At 34.3% G+C, this 21,187-nt stretch overlaps 4 protein-coding genes across 5 annotated transcripts; 2 read left to right on the forward strand and 2 right to left on the reverse strand.

Annotated features, from left to right (window-relative positions):
• Window positions 1–4,416: 4,416 nt before the first annotated feature.
• LOC130737044 (uncharacterized mitochondrial protein AtMg00310-like) lies at window positions 4,417–5,082 on the reverse strand. The gene has a single exon (XM_057588814.1). It carries the CDS (start codon window positions 5,080–5,082, stop codon window positions 4,417–4,419), a length of 666 nt encoding a protein of 221 aa, XP_057444797.1.
• Window positions 5,083–8,556: 3,474 nt separating this feature from the next.
• LOC130737045 (uncharacterized) lies at window positions 8,557–9,186 on the forward strand. Its single transcript, XM_057588815.1, has one exon. It carries the CDS (start codon window positions 8,557–8,559, stop codon window positions 9,184–9,186), a length of 630 nt encoding a protein of 209 aa, XP_057444798.1.
• Window positions 9,187–9,329: 143 nt separating this feature from the next.
• Window positions 9,330–9,794, forward strand: LOC130737046 (uncharacterized). Its single transcript, XM_057588816.1, has one exon. The coding sequence runs from the start codon at window positions 9,330–9,332 to the stop codon at window positions 9,792–9,794; it is 465 nt and encodes a 154-aa protein (XP_057444799.1).
• Window positions 9,795–14,176: 4,382 nt separating this feature from the next.
• On the reverse strand, window positions 14,177–20,266 carry LOC130739666 (fe(2+) transport protein 1-like). 2 transcript variants are annotated; one of them, XM_057592032.1, is made up of 4 exons: window positions 20,098–20,266; window positions 19,162–19,171; window positions 15,199–15,719; window positions 14,177–14,739 (listed from the first exon to the last, which is right to left on the reverse strand). In XM_057592032.1, exons 1-4 carry the CDS (start codon window positions 20,164–20,166, stop codon window positions 14,284–14,286), a joined length of 1,056 nt encoding a protein of 351 aa, XP_057448015.1. In that variant the 5' UTR covers window positions 20,167–20,266; the 3' UTR covers window positions 14,177–14,283. The 2 variants fall into 2 exon arrangements, with proteins under 2 accessions (XP_057448015.1, XP_057448014.1); XM_057592031.1 differs by lacking the exons at window positions 19,162–19,171; window positions 20,098–20,266 and having other exon boundaries at window positions 15,199–15,812.
• Window positions 20,267–21,187: the final 921 nt, after the last annotated feature.

A 21,187-nucleotide genomic window follows, 5' to 3' on the forward strand; every position in this document is an offset into this window, starting at 1 on the left:
TTGTTAATCAAAATTTCCACAAATTTTCAAGTTAATCAAAATTTCCATAAATTTCCAAGTTACCCTAACTATAAGGACTATCAGAACATGAAAAAAGGTTGATCGAATCATACCAAAAGAAAAAGCTGCACAAAATCCAGTGACGAGATTCAATGACGATGAACCTCGACGGAGCCCAACACCATTCAAAGGCATCTCAAAAACCCTTCGCATTCTGGATCTCTGCATCACCGTTTTGCAAATTTCCTGAACCCTAACATGACTCCCCCTTCGCTCATAACGTCTCCGCCAATTTCCTCTGTACCCTCGCCGCAACCCTGTCTTCGAGTTCACGGTTTCCAACGCCATCATCGTCGCCCTCCTCGCTCAATCAAGCAACTTCTCTGCCAAAAACGCCGCTGGTGAACTCTACCACGAGTTCCTGAATGACACCAACATCGTCGTCGATCCTCCGCTACCTGAGACAGTTATCTCCAAAACGGTTCAGGATCTGACGCCGGACGGAAAGAAAACCCTTGCTCGGAGACGGAGAAGCGGCGAGAAAACGATGATCAAGGGAGAGAAATCGAAAGAGTGTGCTCTTTTAGAGATTTTAGAAACTTAAGTAATGAATGTTTGATAATTGAGCTTCGCAGAGTCTCTCTCTAGCACAATAGTAATTAGGTGAAAGACCACTTTAGAAAACTTGCTGCCAAATAGCTACTAATTCACTAGGAATGCAGTAGTGGCATTTTAATTAAATGCCAGAGTAATACCGGTTTGTTGCCAAATAGCTGCTAATTAGCTAGGAAGCGGTCCTAAATTAGTGGCATTCTAATTAAATGCCAGAGTAATATCGGTTTGTTGCCAAATAGCTGCTAATTAGCTAGGAAGCGGTTTTAAATTAGTGGCATTCTAATTAAATGCCAAAATAAAATCAGTTTGTGGCAGTTTTTGGTAAATGCCACAAATATAGTGCCACTAAAAACAAGTTTTTTTGTAATTGCTTAAACTTTTAAGATAATTGATTTATGATATGGTATCAGAGTCTCTATGATTAAGCGGTTTAGAGTTGAATCAATGTCACCCCAACTCTTTAAATAAAAAATTGAATAGGCTCTTCCGTAATGTCGTGTTAGAAATGTTGGAAATTCAAGTGTGAGTAAGAAATATCACATTTGATAATTTATGGAGTGTTAAACACTTTATAAGTGAGAGGGCTCATACACCCAATGACTTAAGATTTTGAGTAAAATATGTGGTGTTCAACTCACTTGTGTTTAGCTCTTTAATACTCAGTGTGATGATCCCGGAGTTTTGAACATCTCATTTAGGTCCAACTGTGGTATCAAAGTTGATGGTTAGTACGACTAAGTGTGTGTAAAAAGTTTCACGGGTGTTTAACACTTTATAAGTGAAAGAACTCATATGTTAAATGTCTTAAGGTTTTAAGTGAAAGATATGGTGTATAATCTAATTATGGTAATTGACCCAAAAAAAAATCTATTTATGGTTTGCTTGTTAGTCCAATGTGGAAATGCCTCATAATTTAATGTCATTCACGGACCCAACAAAAAATAATAATATAAAATCATTTATATTATTTACTCAATAATTTAAGCATTAGTTCATGACATAAAACTCACACTTTAACCCACAACATGCTCAAATAAAAATGAATCACTTATATTATAATAACATGCTCAAATAAAAGTGAATCACTTAAATGACAATAACAAGCGAGTCTACTTGCCCCTGACCTGCTTACACTAACCATTTTAAAATATGTCCATTAATTTCAAAAGGTACTATAACAGCTACTACTTATAACCATATCTTGCCCGTGCTAATCTACTTTCCAATTCATCAATAATATATACATTCTGGGGTTTTTCTAGGTCCAATCATCGCCTACGTGGCATCTCATGATTGGCTAATTCCATTAAAAATCCTACATGGCAATCATTCCTCATTTCCTCTTAATGTACACCATTCTCCTTAACCTACACCCCTCTCTATTTAAAAGCTTATATAAGACTCTTATTCTTCATTCATCTCTCCATTATTTTGATTTATCCTAAACATACACTGCTCCTTCACCATCTCGTGTGTTTTTTGTTTTTAGCCTTCCTACATGGCTTCAAGATCTCCGTTCGTTATTTTTCATGACTTTACAAAGGTATCTACTTTTTCTCAACTCAAATCAATTTTTGATGTCTTTGGTGTGTGTTATTGTAATCTAATCTCAATCCTTCAATATTCATGTTTTACTAACCCTAATATTGTTTTTAGCCTCGATACGTGAAGGATATATTATTATTATTGATCTCGTGAGTGTTCATAGCACAATTGAATTTCACCATCAGAATGGTGAATGCCGCTTGACTAACGGTTGGATAGGTCTACGATGACTATACAACTTTGATACCCTAAACTGCTGGTTTCTTTTCAAAAAAATTGAAAATGTTAACGTTTTTTATGTTTCAATTTGGAAAGAAGATTTTACTCAGATCAAGTATCGAGGCCTCTCTATGGTTACACATGAACACGGCCTTGACTTCTTGCGAGTTTTTGTCTCGGTCACTGATACTAAGGATCGTCCAAATTTTTGGAAAAATAGATATGGATCTCAAGTGGTTGTTTTTTACGAACGAAAACATCCACAGTTGGTACTGACCCTCACAGCATGTCAATGTGCACAATACGAATTGGTTAGTTTAATTTTCGTATTCCTTTATTTTTTTTTACTTCAATGTGTTTTATTATGGTTTTTACAATTTCATAATTGTTTTCTCATTATTTTTTTCAGCTATTACCTTCTCAGATCGTTCCATTCTTTTTAAGTTTTGGAACATCTCTGGTACAACTTCATACTGGTGTGATAGATGACATCCCCTGCAACGTGCTTTCGTCAAAACCTACTGATGCGCGTATAGGATCTGGTTGGAGAAAATTCTGCAAATTAATGGAAATTAGAGGCGGTGACATAGTTTGTTTTAGGTTTGAAAGAATAGCAAATAGAATTATTGAAGTTAAGGTGGTGTATGAAAATATTTAGTCAGTTGTTATTCATTCCAAAATTTAATCAGTTGTTGTTTTGTCTTGGGTATCTTTTCGTTGTTTTGTTTTTCTCAATCTACATGAGAGGATTGTTCTCATGATTTACTTTATTTATCAAATAAAACCCAAGATTAATTGTTATTTTTTTCATTTTGGAATTGTTCTCATGATTTACTTTTTTTTCCTTTGTTTTACACGTACAATTTTTTCCTTGCCTTCATCACTTTGTCTTGTGGGCTGAATCAAGCTTGATATATTTGACAATTGTGCATTCACCGGCCATTTATAATAATAAGATATTCATATATGCCCAACAGTGCTTCTTTTCTCTGTCATCCTTTGTTTTTTGGTACTTGTCGTTAAATAAAAAGAAAACTAAGGTCTCACATAGGAGACACCCATAACATCAGCTAGCAAGAGAAAGCTCATCCCTTCTGGCGGTTGTTGAATAATCACGAGCTTGTTATTCTGTTGCGCCCCATGTTTTGCTAGGAAATCAGCACAAGCGTTCCCCTCCCGGAGAGTATGGTAAAGCTGCACATCCCACGCACGAGCTAAGAGGTCCTTAATATCCCATATGAGGGAAGCATACATGTGTCTCTGCGAAGGGTTTGACAACACAAGATTCACAGCATCAAGGGAATCCGATTGACATTCCACTTTACGAGCGCCATAGTCCCAAGCTAGATTCAAACCATAATAGATTGCAAGCAACTCTTGGTGTAGAATATTTGGGTCATCCCAAAAACCAAAAAAGCCTCCAAACCATTGTCCCAAGCCGCTGCGAAGACAGCCACCATACCCACCTCTCTTGGGGTTATCCATCACACTGCCATCCACATTAATGACCATGCTATGCTCATCCCGAGGAAGCCAAGAAACCAGCCTTGGGGGAGCCGCGAGACCCACCGTACCAGGCTCCCCGAAACAGTAGCTCAAATCAGAAGCCATGGTCGTAATATGGGAAGCAAGAAGATGAATGTTCAGCTGCGTGTGCTCCATGCAAAACGAGCACCTAGCCCTCCAAATCCACCACAAAGTTGCTGCTGCAATAGGGTTGGAGTCCCCCAGCATGTCTCGAAGCCAAGCGCTGCAATCTGGGGTGCCAAGCGAAGGTCCTGTCGTTGTAAAGCCCATGCGCCGCTAGACCCGCAAAGCTTGGTCACAATCACGAAGGCAATGGAGAACCGTTTCTTCACCGGCATTGCACAAGGTGCACCTATCAGACGCAGCCATACCCCTCTGGAATCGACATGCATTTGTTGGAAGGGCATTCTGCACCGCTAGCCAGACAAGCAAAGAGCACTTCAAAGGTGTTTTTAAACGCCAAATCCAGGTCCAATTCAGAGAGTTGTCACCAGGAGCTGCAAGCATACGCTAGCTAATAATCCAATTATAGCCAAAAGCCGTGGAATACTCTCCTGTGATGTGCCCAGACCAACGAACACTATCTGCAACTCCAGGATTGATTCTACCAGCAACCTCATTAATAATAGCAACCAAGTTAGCAGGTAATGCCGTCCATAACCGTTCCAACCGCCAGTGCTCACCATCCCAAATATCCTTTAATTGCAGCTCTACATCATAAAAATGTACAAAGTCCACAAGCTGACACAGCGGCTGAGGAGTGCACCAGGGTGTATGCCAGAAAGATGACAAGCCATTACCAATCTTAAATTCAAAGCCAGGACGCAACACCTCTCTAGCCTTCAAGAAACCCCTCCAAACCGACGATCCTTGGTTCTCAGTTGCAAGCAAAAAGGAACAATTTGGAAAATAACGAGCTTTCATAAGTTGCACCCAGGGTTTATTAGAGTCCACAAGGATCTCCCACACATGCTTACCCAATAAAGCCACATTATGGTCTCTAGTTTTTCTCAAACCTATGCCACCAAGTCTCTTTGGGAGAGCAATACGATCCCACCCAACCAAGTGAATACCACGGCCATCCCTATTTTTCCAAATAAAATTCCTGACAGTAGCATCCAGTTTGTCACACACACCCTGAGGCATCCAAACCTGACTCATACAATAGGCTGGCATAGCAGTAAGAACTGATTGTGCCAGAGTTACTCTTCCTGCTCTATTCAAAAGTTTGCACTTCCAACCCGCCAAGCGAGAATTAATTCTATCAAAAATAAAATTAAAATCCTGCTTATTAATCCTCTTCTGGAAAATAGGAAATCCCAAATACCTGCCAATATCAGAAGTAAATTGAAAGCCAGCAATACCAACAATTCTGTTTTTTTTTCTGGGTACTCAGCCCTGCATACCCCAAGATTTTGGATTTCGCTTCATTAACCTTCAAGCCTGATGCGTTACAAAAATTATCTAGCAGCTCCTTTAAGCAAGCCACTTGGCTGTCCTTCGCTTTAAAAAAGAGAAGAACATCATCTGCAAAAACGAGATGGGACAGACCAGGACCATTTCGAACCGTACAAATGGGATCCCACCTCCCCTCCTGAACTGTAGTAGAAATCGCAGAACTGTACGGTCAGGATCCAAACAAGATTATATTTAAAAAAAACTTTAGTCCAATACCAAAAACACTTTTTTACCTTACCTTTTTAAAAATAAAAACTGTTTTTAACAGCCAATTTAAGTTAGTCTAATATCAATATCATTCATGTCAAATTATTGCTTTATACGATTTTTTTAAAAAAAAATCCTTTTTGAAATAAGTTCCCTTTTTAAGATGAAAAAAAAAAACGTTTAAATAATTAATTACATGACTCCCTTTTTCCTTGGTTTTAAAATAATTTCAAATTTTAAAATGATAAAAAAAGGTAAAAAAAATTAATTACTTTCTAAATTCGGTAGCCAAGTTTTATATAAGGAAAAATATTTTCGAAATTAATTATTTATTTCCTTTAATTTCCTTATTAAAACCACTTAATTATATTAATTAGTTTCCTTATTTAAAATCATAAAAGACATTAAAAGCTTTATGGAATAAATGCTATTTTTGTTTTTTTAATAAGGAAATTTAAAATAATTAAATAAATTTTAATGCATTAACTATTTATTTAAAGAAAATATTTTCGAAATTAATTATTTATTTCCTTCAATTTTCTTATATAAACCACTTAATTATATTAATTTCCTTATTTAAAATCATAAAAGACATTAAAAGATTTATGGAATAAATGCTATTTTTCGTTTTTTTAATAAGGAAATTTCAAATAATTAAATAAATTTCAATGCATTGACAATTTATTTAAGGAACTTATTTTCGAAAATAATTGTTTATTTCCTTCAATTTCCTTATATAAACCACTTAATAATGATATTAATTTCCTTATTTAAAATCATAAAAGACATTAAATGCTTTATGAAATAAATGTTATTTTCGTTTTTTTTTAAATAAGGAAATTTAAAATAACTAAATAAATTTTAATGCATTGGCTATTTATTTATGGAAAATATTTTCGAAATTAATTATTTATTTCCGTTAATTTCCTTATATAAACCACCTAATTATATTAATTTCCTTATTTAAAATCATAAAAGACATTAAATGTTTTATGAAATAAATTCTATTTTCGTTTTTTTAATAAGGAAAATTAAAATAAATAAATAAATTTTAATGCATTAACAACTTATTTATGGAAAATATTTTCAAAATTAATTAATTATTTCCTTCAATTTCCTTATATAAACCACTTAAGTATATTAATTTCCTTATTTAAAATAATTAAAGAAATTAAATGCTTTATGAAATAAATGTTATTTTCGTTTTTTTAAATAAGGAAATTTAAAATAATTTAAGAAATTTTAATGCATCCACAATTTATTTAGGGAAAATATTTTTAAAATTAATTATTAATTTCCTTCAATTTCCTTATATAAACCACTTAATTATATTAATTTCCTTATTTAAAATCATAAAAGACATTAAGGAACTTTATTCATGTGTAATTAATTTAAAATGGTGTTTATAATTAATTGATATTTAAAGTTAGTAAAAACATTAATGTTAGGCAACGAAATTACATATACATTAAATTAATTTGATTTACAACATTCAAATTTTAGTCAATGATAGAAAACAATAATACCCCTATTCAATGCTTTTAGCATTCATTATTTATTTGTCAATTAATAATAAAAACTGTTTCTTAAATATAAATTTATTTTACACACCTATTTGACTTTTTAAAAAAACATTAATGTTAGTGAACGATCAAAAATTTAATTTCGATTATCCTGTAACGTTTTAAGAAAAAAACGATTTTAAATATCATTTTTATTGATTTAAATTCAAGATTATAAATACAAATTAACTCCTTTATTAATGTGTAATTAATTTAAAATGATGTTTATTTTCATTTAATGTTATTAAATACATTACTGTTAATCAACGAAATTACATATACGTTACATTAATTTGATTTACAACATTCAAATTTTAGTCAATAATAAAAAAACATTAATACACCTATTTAATGGTTTTAAAAATCAATTATTATTAGTCAATACATAATACTCCCTCCGTTCCTATAGAACTGACATTTTAAGGTTGTTGTACAAGTATTAAGAAATAATAATTAATGTTCTTGTTTTATTAAAAGTACTATGTAACTTTCTATTATACCCTTTATCTCTCTCATTAATTCTAACATTTCAATCTTCCTACCGCCAATAAATGAAGGGTACAATTGGTAAAGTATAATTAATGTTCTCTTGAACTTTGTAAAGTGACAGCTAATTAGGGACAAAATTCAGCTAAAAATAGTGTCGGTTATTTAGGAACAGAGGGAGTACAAACATTGACGACAAATTTCCGTTCATTAAAAAGAAAAATATTTTCCACACCTATTTATTGTGTCTAAAATACATTAATGATAGTTAATGATCAGAACTTTAATTTCGAATATTCTTTAACGCTTTAAAAAAAGGTTTTAATACTCAAATTTTAATGATTTTAATTCAAAATTATAAATACATATATACTGTTATATTGTTTTCGTTTTAAAAACCGCGTTCATTTCCTTTTTTATAAATATTACCATATTTAATACTCGTGTTCATGTCCTTTTTTATAAATATTACCATATTTAAAACCTTAGGGACGGTCTTTTAAAAACTTTAATTTTTATTCATTGATTATTTTTAGACTGTGCAAAAAACAGTAAAAACTATATCCTATTCATTAAAAATAACAATTTTAAATATACTATTAATTTTTTACTACATTACTTCTTACTGGACTAATATTTACACGCAGCTACTAATTTTAAAATGAATTAATGATAAATTTCGAATTTTATGGGGTGTTAAAAATCGGCTTTGATGATTTTTTAAGGACTAAATATTGAAGATGATCAGTTACAAAATTTGTGTTTGGCTGAGATAGAGAAAATACTTTAAAGAAATGGAAAATATCTAAAGGAACATAGTTGTCTGCCCTATCCAATTTTTGATGATGTGGAATAGTTTCAAAACAAGTTCATAGTAGATGAGCTTAACTACAACAAAGAAGAAATGACAAATAAACATGCATCCTATCTAACAATGATGACAGCAGAACAGAAGGGTGTATATGACAACATAATGCAATCGGTGTTGTCTGATAGTGGCGGATTTTACTTTTTGTATGGATATGGAGGAACGGGCAAAACTTTTGTCTGGAATACATTATCTGCAGCCATCCGTTCAATGGGTATGATTGTTCTGAATGTTGCTTCAAGTGGTATTGCTTCTTTGTTGTTGCCGGGTGGTAGAACAACACATTCCAAATTTTGCATTCCATTGCAAACCGATGAAACAACTACTTGCAACATCAAACAAGGTAGTTTAAGGGCAAATTTACTGATCTGTGCCAAATTGATCATTTGGGATGAAGCTCCTATGTTAAATAAGAATTGTTTTGAGGCACTTGATAGGACTTTGCGCGATATCATGAGACAGGAAGATGAAAGCAACATGGACAAACCATTTGGCGGTAAGGTTGTAGTTCTTGGTGGTGACTTCAGACAAATTCTTCCAGTCATTCCAAAATGTGGAAGGCAAGACATTGTATCTGCTATAGTAAATTCTTCTGATCTTTGGAAATACTGTAAAGTTTTAAAGCTCACTAAAAACATGAGATTACGCACAACAGGTTCACCAGAGCTTGCAACAGAAATTAAAGAATTTGCTGACTAAATTCTCAAAATCGGAGATGGTGATTTCGAATCAAATGAGCGTGGTGAATCAGATATTGAAATTCCTGAAGATCTTTTGATACATGATAGTGAAAATCCACTTCTTGACCTGGTTGATTTACATATCCCAATTTGGTGCAGAACATGAAGACTGAAAAGTTTTTGGAAGAACGATGCATATTGTGTCCTACATTGGAATGTGTTGAGAAAGTTAATTATTTTATGCTTGATTTACTACCAGGTAATACAATAGAGTACTTAAGCTTAGATAGCACTTGCAAATCTGACGAGGACACTGAACTACAATCAAAGTGGTTTACTACTGAATTCTTAAATGATATTACATGCTCAGAAATACCAAATCACAAAATTATATTGAAGGAAGGTGCTCCGATAATGCTATTGAGAAATATAGATCAAGCAGTCAGTTTATGCATTGGAACGCGGCTAATAGTGGCTGATCTTGGAACAAATGTTATAAAGGCCACTGTAATAACAGGAACCAACATTGGAGAAGACATTTTCATTCCAAGAATGGACATGGTTCCATCTGTCTCAGGTTACTCGTTTAAGTTTGAAAGACGTCAATTTCCGATCAGTCTATCCTAAATAATTCTGAATTTTATGAAATTTGTATGACGGTAAAATTTATGAGGCATCACAAATTTATTGGTTTTCTTTATACGTTTTGCTTCTTTACAAATTGTCCAGAAATAATGTTGAACAATCGTATTAAAACATATTACACTACGAATTTAATAATACATAAATAAATTAAATAAGTGATTAAAAATCATAAATTCTCACATTACAAATTAATAAACGCATTTTCATGACTTTTTCCTACATTTACTTTTATTCCTTCAATAATCACGCGCATTTATGTGTTTTAGTCACACATTTAATGATTTTTTTCTGCATTAACTTTTAGTCAATAAATAATCGAGCGCATTTATGATATTTAGCATTTAAAAAATTAAAATTTAAATAAAGGTATTTTTTCAACATTTAATGCGTAAAAAAACCATATTTATTAAAAAAACACCAAATTTATTGCATTAATAACGTGATAAAGTACATTAAATTCAAAATAACAAAATAGTCTAACTACCTTAATTACATTCAATTATTTTTAACAAATATTCCTTAAAAATTTCTTTCCTTAAAACCGTTGACTGTTATTTAGGAAAATCGAATTAAAATACTTTTAAATTAGAATTAAAAAAACAAAATTAATAACATTGATTTAATTTTAAAATTCATCCATCACAATTAAGTACATTAATTACATCGATTTATTTTTAAAAAATCAAGCAACAACTTAGTAATAATTCCTTAATTACAATTACTTGATTATATACATTAATTATACAAAATTATGTGTGTTAATTAAGTAAATAAAACCTACATACATAAATTAAAAATTCAGAATCAAGTAAAAAATTGGATAACACATTAAATTTTTAAAAAAACTCAACTTATACTAAGTTGAATATTTCTGGGTATGACATAATTTCCGAGGTCTTAGTGCATCTAGGCATATCTACAAGATACACTTGCAAAGTAGAACAAGGATGGTTCCATATAATAAAGATGTGTTTCCTGTGCGTGATCTGATATTTGACAACGTGCATGAAATTCTAAATCCTGACTTTGACGAGCGGTTCTTAGTTGGTATGTAAATATTTACCTTCATTTAAATAACTTCAAATACATCAACACTTCCATGTATTCACATTACCATTAAAATAGATGTTATGGGCGAAGTAACGCACGTCGGAAATTACAACGGATTTGAGCGGAATGGAGCCCATACGCAGAGCAGAGACATTGAACTTGAATCTCAAGGGTAAATTTGCTTTTATCAATAAAAAATTAGTATTATTAATTTCTATAAATTCCTACAGAAGAAAGTTAACAACTTTTATTTAATTTTTTTCCAGCAAAAAAATTAAATGTTTTTTATACAGCCCATTTGTCGACGAATTGGATGCACTTCTAGATTTAAAAGACAACAAACATGTTGTGATTATCATATTGTTGAGAGTTGTAACAATTCATCAAGGTACATTTAATTATTTTGAGCAACAAACAAACATAAACTTCTATATAATAAATCAACATGTTCAAACTTAAACTTACAATCGATCGCTAATTTTTTTTTCCAGGGGAATATAAACTAACTGCTGGGTTAAACTGCACTAAAGTAATGTTCAATCCTGACATTCCACAAGCAGTGTCCTACAGAGAAAGGTATGTATGTACTGTGGATTTCATATTACTTTGAACAAATTTAGATGACAAATAACAACATAATTTTTGTTTCTTCGAAGATTATTTGAGTGTGACAGAGTTCATACTCAAGTAATGAACGTTACGATTGATAGATTAAACGTTACTGAAAAAGATGAGTTCCTGGCGCTTTTCCCAAGCACAAGTATTAAAATTTGGTTACTTGCATATCAGTATGTTCTCATCACTTTTAGTTTAATTTATTAGACTTTTTTTTTATTAAAAAAAAACAGACATTGATTTTCATTTAACGTTTTTATTAAATAAAAAAATTACTAATTATATTATTAACTTAGTATTAATGAATACATTATTAAATTAGTAAATAAACATATAATGTTAGGATTACACTAAACAAAAATGCGTTTTAAATAAAAAATTCATGGGGTTAGAGATTTTTAAACACTAACTACAAACTTAAATACTTATTAAACTAATTTAAAAATCACCTATTATGGGAAATTAACAACACATGAATAATGAGATAAAATATCAATTAATTAGACCATAAACTCTTATACTATTTCATTGAATTTAATTGCTTTAAATTCATAACGTTATAATAGGGAAAAAAAGATTTTGATACACGTTTTATATTCATAATTGTTATTTATATCTACATCATGATTTCTGATTTCTGATATTTCCGATTCAAATGTAAAATCTCTGACTGAGGTATTGATCATCACTATTGTAAAATACGTTTAGTTTAGACATTGGTCATCACTATTATAAAATAGGTTTCTTTTGCAGACAATCACTAAAAGTGGTAAACGAAACACACCTCCAGCAATAGTTGAAGACTCCAACACACCTATTAAACGTCGTTCAGACGATGGTTCCATAACATAAGTTGTTGGAAGTAAAGATGCATAAATGTTGAAAAAGATCAAGGTTTCAAAGATTTAGTTGCATTTCCTTAAGATTGTTTGCAAATAAATAGCGTTTGTTCTAAACTTCCATTTTTATGTCTTTACCCACATTGACAAATTTTTTTTTGGTAAATTGACCTCGGTGGTCACTTTCAAACATTTTGACTTTTTTTTTTCGTATATTGACCATGTTACTAAAATATTCAATAAATCATTTTATGTTTGCAAATCTTCGTGCATACGTCAATTTAAATGTGCTTTCGACCCTATAAACACATTACTTTGCAAAAAAAAAACCTACACCACAAATGTGCAAAAAACTAAAAATAAACCAAATACTTATATAGAATAAATAAAAAAAGATATTAATTAATTAACAAAAATTAAAAAAAATAAATCCAAAATTAAATTCCCCGTGCAAGGCACGGGTTAAAAACTAGTAAACTTAGATTTGGCAAACAATAAAAGGTGGCTTAATCTGATTGTTACACGATGGAACTATGCAGAAGTGGTGTTTTGTTTGTGGTTGGTAACATTAACAATAAGCTAGCCAATTGATTCGAGACAACAAACAATTAGCTCAAAACAGGTTTGGACGAAAAAGAAAGAGAGGAAGTTCTTGAAAATGCGACACCATCATCTCGATCATGTCAAAATCAATCCAGTGTGGATTAAGATGATAATTCCAGATGATAGCAATGGAGATTTGTGTTTAAGAGTTATCTTTGATCTTCATATATGAGCAAATGTTTTTTAGGGGTTTTCTAGTGTCCATGAGAATAACCCAAGTGAACCTACTATAATAATCCAAAACAGTGAGAAAATATCAAAGGTTATGATTGGTAAGTGTGATTGTGGAGTGATACAAACATTTCCTGCATACGGTACAACTAATAAACTTTCACCTTTTGGGTAACTTAACATATATAGAAGAAATGTTCTCAAAACCAATAAACAGAACGTAGATGAACACATACGTGTGATTAGTTGCCCTGGAATCCATGATCCAACAATTCTCAATTTTGTACTTACTACAAGATTAAACTAGAGATTTACCTTGTCTGTTAACAAAATCAGTAGTTGCTGAACTAGTTGATCCAAATTTATTAACCATTGGTGATTGGTGTTGTTCCAACATTGCATTGTGTAGCTTGTTGAACAACATTCTGATGTTCTTATATCTTGCTCAGGACTGAAAGAGTTACCATTTTCTATCTCTTTGCTTTCTTTTGTAATCTTCACTTCATCAAATTAAATCTCATTTGATTCACTATTGTTTGCATAACTTGAACTTTTGAACTTAAAATTCAATGGAAATATGTTTCCTTTAACAAACCCCAACTACATGTGTCCTAATTTTCCATAATATGAACAAACCTTGTTTGGATATCTATAGCAATAGTTTCCTCTGCCTCAACGAGACTCTTTTGACTTCCTTAGTTAATGTGGCTACCCAGTTTCCTATACTGATTGATCATGTTATACATATTGGTCACAACTTGTAAATCATAAGATCAAATAACCAAATAGATTGGTGTACTACCAAATAGTGGTAGACTACTCGAACACCCATTTTTGTGGCAATTTTTTGCGGCACAACGTGGTGCATTTAATTTTTCCTTCTATTTCATACTTTGTTTGGTCAGAAACCCCAAAGAAGAAAAGGAAACATAGTAGAGAAGAAGACGGTGAAACTAGTAGAGAAGAAGAGAGAATAGCATAAGAACGAAATTTCTTATTACAAAGCTTGATAGAAAATAGTGACTAACTAAATTAACTAACTATTAACTAAGCTAATAACAGAAAGTAATAACTGCTAAATGATTTTGTTGAATTCTTGCATTACTATTTCATGCCAAAATTGAGTTGCAACATGCAACCAACAAACAAATGTCATGGTAATTCACGAAAGGGTTCCACGAAATCATCAACATCTATGCCCAAATTGCCATCACAGACATGCCCCCTGCCCCAAGTAAAACCGCCACGAACGCCCACAACTGAAGCCTCACTCTGCTCTGCAACTTAGGCCCCATGAAATCTGCAGCCAGCAAATCCACCAGCGCCATATAATTCAGAAGCCCCGCGGACACCGCGTTCAGAATCCCCTCCACGATCAGAGAAGTCGGACTAGTATCGCTGTACACCTTCGACAAACCAATCCCCAACACAATCCCAAATGGCGTCGTCACGGAGAAGAAGAATATCATAATCGCTTTCACCTTGAATCCATACTCAGCCTGAAGTATACAACCACCCAATCCCATTCCCTCAAAGAGTTGATGGAAGCAAAGTGCTGCCATCAGAGGCCTAATTGTGCATGGATTCTCAGAAGCTCCCATTGACAAACCAATCACCACTGAGTGCACCACAATGCCTAGCTCCAACACCTGCACAGAACATCGCAATTACAATAAGTTTATAACAAATTTCAACTAATTATCATTAATTATTTCACATCATATATCAGAGTCTCTATGACTTAGCGGTGTAGAGTTCGATCCTTCTCCCTCACTTTCAAATTAAAAAAAAAGTAGAATTTAAGCACCTAGCTAATTTTGTGCATTATCCCCACTTTAAGACCAATGGGCTCTTGCGTGAAGGGTGAGATAACTGATTTTTTTTACATCGAAAAGATAAATTGCGCCATCCAGAAATTGATCTAGACCTCCTCACTCCAACTCATATGTCTCTTAGCTCTTACCATTCGGGGACGGATAACTGGTTGTTTGACATTTAAGTTTAATTCATGACAATTGCGATAGATACAAATACAATGCGAGAGATATAATATTAAATAAATGTATAGATAGTAGAAAATGCTTAAAATGGAGGGAGTAGTAGTTAACCTGAGCCACAACCCGGTGGCGGAGCAACTGTTCTGCATTTACACCCGTCGTCACAAGCATTCCATGTGCATGATGATGATCATAACCGCCAACGTTTTCCAATTCCTTGGGCTCACGAGGATCACCACCTTCCGACGACACGGCAGAAAGCTTCTTCTTGAAGAAGCTGATGGAGAAGGAATCAACCATGAGAGTAAAAACAGCGGAGAGCATAGCAACAAACGTGGTGAAGGGGAACTTGTGCCAGGGGCGTTCCGGCAAGCACGGCGAGGTGAGGTCGTCAAACGAGTCAGGCAAAACATGCATGTAACCGGTGGCGAGTATGACGCCGGAGGCGAAGGCTTTTACGATGGCGAAGAGGTCGCCGTTTGGATTCAAGGCGGGGACGGCGCCGGAGAAGATTGGGAGGCAGATGCCTAGCATGCTGGTTACCAGAATGCAGAAGATGGCGATGATTTTCAGCTTCAATGCCTTGTTCTTGTCATGGCACTTTCCTTCGTGCTTGGAGGAGCATTCTTGTTCTCCCCTCGCCGGCACCGGCAACGCCGCTAATAGCAACGCCGAGATGATAACAACCGCTGCGAGTTTGGAGGAGTTATTACTCGCCATGAAGTGCAACTGTCTGTGAGGAAAGTGTTGTCGTCATGCGAGATTTTGTAGTGGAGAATGAGAGGGTTGAAATTTGAAACTACGATTTTGCCCTCTACAGGGGAGTTGGGTGGGTGGTTTTATTTGAAGTGTCAGGGGTGTTTATGGAATGATGGAGCGGGGGTGAGGTTGGCTGTGGTGAGCGTGTGGTGGGTGTGGACTTCACACAGTTTGACTGTCACACGTGTGCTTTCGCACGCTCCACAACGTGACAAAACAAGAGATTGCGTGGGGTGGGGTGGTACTACGGTCATGTGTGAAAAACTGAAAATAAATTGCAACTTTTTCCTCTCCTGTTTTCATGAGAGGAAACAATTCAGGATCTGTTGGATTTGCTTCCTTTAGCTTCATGTAAGTTCACTGACTGCTTAGTGCTTACTTTACCTCTGCATTTCAAGTGTTTGATAAAATGATTGGGGTTTTGAATTTAGGGTAATGATTCAAAACGATTGGGCGCCTGATCTGGTTTGGTAGGTGTTAGCTTGAATTCTAATTTCTCTTTAATTTGCTCTGAAAAATGGTTTTGCATATGGTTGATTTAATTAGTGAATGAAACCATGGACTAATTTGAAAGTTTATGGGGTTTAGGATGCTGAACAATGGCACCAACAATGTCTAGGGAGGGACTAGTATGATGTTTGGGATGGTGAAAATGTTGTGATGATTGTGAGTAAGTCTCACGTTGGAAGATAAGGATAACTTAGAGCGGTTTATAAGTGAGATGACTCATATACCTAATGATTTAAGGTTTTTGGTGAAAGATTTGGTGTCCAACTCAAGTGTGATCGACTCCTTGTGTCGAAAGTTTTCTTGGCAATGTTGTGACTAGGCGGCGAGTCTTGTTGATCAGCCCAACGACAGTGCACGTATTTAGAGACCCAAGTTTGACCCAACGGAAAACTCTATTAGTATAAGCGACTTTGTAAACTCTATGGATGAAGACATCAACTCTATCAACATGTGATATTCCATGACCAAAGATCTTTTGGATAATTCTAGTTAGATGTCCAAAGATATTCCATGTATTGGAGAGATCTGGCAAGGAGGAGGTATGATATCTTGAAGCTGATATTACAAGAAGAGGAACTTATCAGGGAATTAATCATTGGAAATCACCTAAAGATGCAAACATTACAATCACATAGAGGAAGAAGTAAGAGTCTCAATGAAGTGTGGACTAGGTACCAGTGATCTGGGAAAGCCCAATAACAATAAGATATGACGTTAATTTCATATACTAAACAACAAAACACAACCTTAACCGAATTTTAGGCTTTGATACCAGTTGCTGGGTTAGGGAGAGCCCAACAAGTAAGGGAATCTGATGTTTATTTCATATTCTAAGCATTATAAGAGCATCTCCAATGGTAGGAACTTATTTTGGGACTTAACTCAATTTTTGTGGGCCCAAATTGCCACATAGGATTTAAGACACTCATAAGGTCTTCATGCACATTTCACTCTAATGTAGGGGTGTACAAGACCCGGCCCTACCCGCCAACCCGTCTTGGCCCAAGCCTTTAGGGCCGGGTTGAACCCGGCCCGATCATTAAAAGAGATCGGGTTCGGGTTGATCTTCGAGTTACCCGACTTCGGGTAGGGGTTCGGGTTGACACTCGGGTCACCCAGCCCGTCCCACATATATATTTTATAAAATTTTAATTTGTTATAATGATTAAAATGTGATACATGGTGCTCAAATTTATCTTACCATGTAGATGAGATTAAAATGTTTAACATCTACCTTATGAATTAAATAAACGTTAGTCAAATTATGGACACTTTCATGCTCTAACAAGAGAAAATCATATGTGTGTATTATGCATATGTGAGACAAGTGAAGAAATGATCAAACAAAATGTAAACATCTCAAGCGCAATAGATTATGAAAGAATTGGATCATTTCAAGTTATTTCTTTTAAAAAATAATTTCAACTTATAACTCTTTTAGTATGTTATTATATTTAAATTTTACAATTAGTATCAAATAGTCTTAAACTTTTTGTCCCTCGGGCCAACCCGGTCCCGTCCTACATAGACCCGTCCTAAATTGGACCCGCATAATGTCGGGTTGCTTCGGGTCTAGGGACGGGTTAGGGTATATGAATTGACTCGATCAACATTTAAGGTCGGGTTAGGGTTAACCAAAACCCGTCCCAACCCATCCCTTGTACACCCCTACTCTAATGGTTGAGATCTTATTTTACTTTTGACTGGACCCACAGTACCCAATATATTTATTATTTATTTTCCTCCCTAATTTTCACTTTAGTTATGGTATTGAATGAGAGAAAAAAAAATATTATTTTATTTAAGATCTCACATTTGAGAGAGTACCTGAGCTAAGACACATATCTTAATGCTAAGATCTCATGCCATGTATGATAGCTTCAATGGTGGGATCTAATAAGATCCGGATCTTATTTTAAGGTCCCAAAATAAGGACTCCATTAGAGATGCTCTAAGAGTAAGGCCTTGTTTGGTAGGAGAGAGTTGGGGAAGAGAGAAGTAGGGGAGAGAGAGATAGAGAAGAGATTAGAAAACCACCCTTGTTTGGTGGAAGGGAAGAGAGAGATAGGGAGAGTTGCAGAGGTGGGTCCCATGCCTTTTTTCAATCTCCTCAAATTGAGAAGAGATGGGGAGCTAACGTGCTTTTAATTTTTTTTTGCCAGCTTTTTCACTTTACTGGCGGTTTCATGGTGCCCGCTAGCGTGCTTTTATTTTTTTTGTCGGCTTTTGCACTTTACTGGCGGTTTTGAGGTGCCAGAAAAGTATCTTGAACCGCCAGAAATCATTTAATGTTGAATAAAATCATTTTTTAATATAAAAAGTAACTTTTTCTCTTCTCTCTCCCTTCTATCTCTATCATACCCAACAACCTATAAATTCACTCTATTTCTCACCCATTTCTCTCTACTCAACTTCTCTCTTCTCTACTCTCTCTTCCCTATCTCTCTCTTCTCTACCAAACAAAGCATAAGAGTAGCTGTGTACCACACCTTAACTCAATGAAGGGCAATTAGTATGGTATATGGGGGTTCTTGTAAATTATATGGTCATTCTTACCCAATATAGGAATTCACCACTGAAGCTTGAATTTTCAACACTAAAATCATTGGGAAAAAACTCTTCCATCTCTTTGTGAAGTTTTCTTGGAAGTAACATGGGTAGAAACGAGAAGTGTCATTTTCAGGAAAACAAGGAAACATTCTGCAAATATTGCTATTGCTACTCATTGGTGGCTGCTGATGCATCTGTCAGCAAATGCACTGATGGGTGTCGTTTGTATATCAGCAACTGCAACAAAGTATCCACTACTTCTTGTCTAATTAGTTGTATTATAGATATATGATGGTGTATTTATAGTTTAGTGGTAGGCAATGTGAGGGTAAGGAATTTTGCTTAACAGGCAATACTATTTGACAGGAGCAATAGAGAAACTAAGTTGTAAAGCTGAAATTAAATAGGATTGAAGGTTACAAAATAAGATGTAACTATCTGTTTACAAGTAACAATAACCAATTATAATGTTTAGGCAATATAACCAAATTCTTTATTCAATAATCCATCAATTTTTACTCAATTTAGATTTTATTTGGAAGTTTTACATATGCTGACTCTCATATAGAGGGATAGACAAATTGCATCCTAGAGATCGAAGCTGAAACTATTCAAGGTACAGGTCTAGCTATCGCGGTTCTGGAATCTAAGTTAAGCTTTCTAATTGATTCATGTACAATACACAGCCCACAAGAGAATTGCCAAAGCAGAAGTCATAGCAGCCATAGAATAATACCCGAAGAACCTTGCTAACCCTGACTTATTGTATGCCAGAAGTGCACTGGTTGCACCTGAGAAGGCGAAAATTATGCATATTAAGAAGGCATGGAAGGTTGTTGGGCGATCCTTGAAGATTACGGTGGGAACTGGGTTTTTGTCTATGTACTCATAAGGAAGCTGAATGAGGATGGTGATAACGGTGAAGCAGAGCCCTAAGATAAACTCTAGAATGGTGTAGTGAGGGATTGAGGCAAATGAGGTTTGATAAATGGTATTCTCTTCAAAAGTCATTGCAATCAGATAAGATGCAATGAGTTTGAAGACATCAATCAAACCATACACTTGAATTTAATGGAGTCCTAAAATGTGTATATATGGAGCACCTTCTCCATTTAGTTAATGGAAATATTTGAATGATAATATGTGGAAAGTATAGGGTAGAATAGGGTAAGTTTTGTGTTTCTTTCAGACCAAGCTTCCGGGAAATGATGCCAAAGAAAGAATAACACAGAAAATATGGGCTCCAAAGCAATAGAGCATGAAGGAGTGTCGTTGACCTTTTGACTCAGAGGAAGCTTCCTTGTTTACTACTACCACATAAATAATGGTGACTTGTGATTATGACCACCATTTATTTTCCTCTTCCCTCCTTTTTCTCTTTCTGTTTTCTTCCAAAGAAAAGGAAAGTGAATGTGGGGTTAAAAAAGGAGGAAAAAAAGAAAAGCAAAGTTGGGCATTTGGTTGAAGTAAAGATAAGATAACCAATTAGAAATGATCAAATATTGTTGACTAGTCCCATTGTAGAGTTTCTCAAATAGGGATCTTATATTTTGTAAGTTAAAGTCCTTTTGGGGAAAAAAAGATTGATGAGTTATAATTATAGTAGTTGTGTTAAGCAGTTTCTGAAGTGCCACTTATTTATTTGAGCATCAATCTCCCATATACTTGTTCCATTTCTATGTTAGATCACATCATATCTTATGGTACCATAATGTGTGCAAGTGGGACAGAGAATGAGACATCATTTAGGGACAAAAGATCTTGATCTGTGCAAGTGAAGCGTTGTCCCAGGGTTTTTGCTCTTTCTTTTCTCCATCTTTTCCTTTAAATTGGAATGAAAATGAATGAGAAACTGCAACAGGGCGTTTACTTGAAGTCAATATATTCCTTACTTCACAGCAGAGGACAGAGAACATGATTTATTAATTCTATTGGATTTGTTTTTTTTTAATCAGGACTATCATTAATATTCCATTTTAATTACAAACTTGTATCTTATAACTATGCAATTGGAGTTTTTACCTTGCCTTATACAATTGCAGGCAACTTTATTAGAGACCCTCAAAAGTGAGCTTGCAAATCACACAACATAATGTTTTCCCTTCTCTTCACTCTTTTTTAAAAGGAGAAGGGTTATGAATGAGACAAGGCAAAGTAGGCTATTCAAACCTTATATTATTTCATGTTTGTAAAAACAGTCTGTAAGGTTTACGAGTTACAACCATTTTAGTATTTCTACTTGCTTTCAAAGAAAAACACATACCTTAAACTTTTTTCTCTT

Source organism: Lotus japonicus, chromosome 2 (genome assembly GCF_012489685.1).
Source record: "Lotus japonicus ecotype B-129 chromosome 2, LjGifu_v1.2".
Lineage (NCBI taxonomy): Eukaryota > Viridiplantae > Streptophyta > Magnoliopsida > Fabales > Fabaceae > Lotus > Lotus japonicus.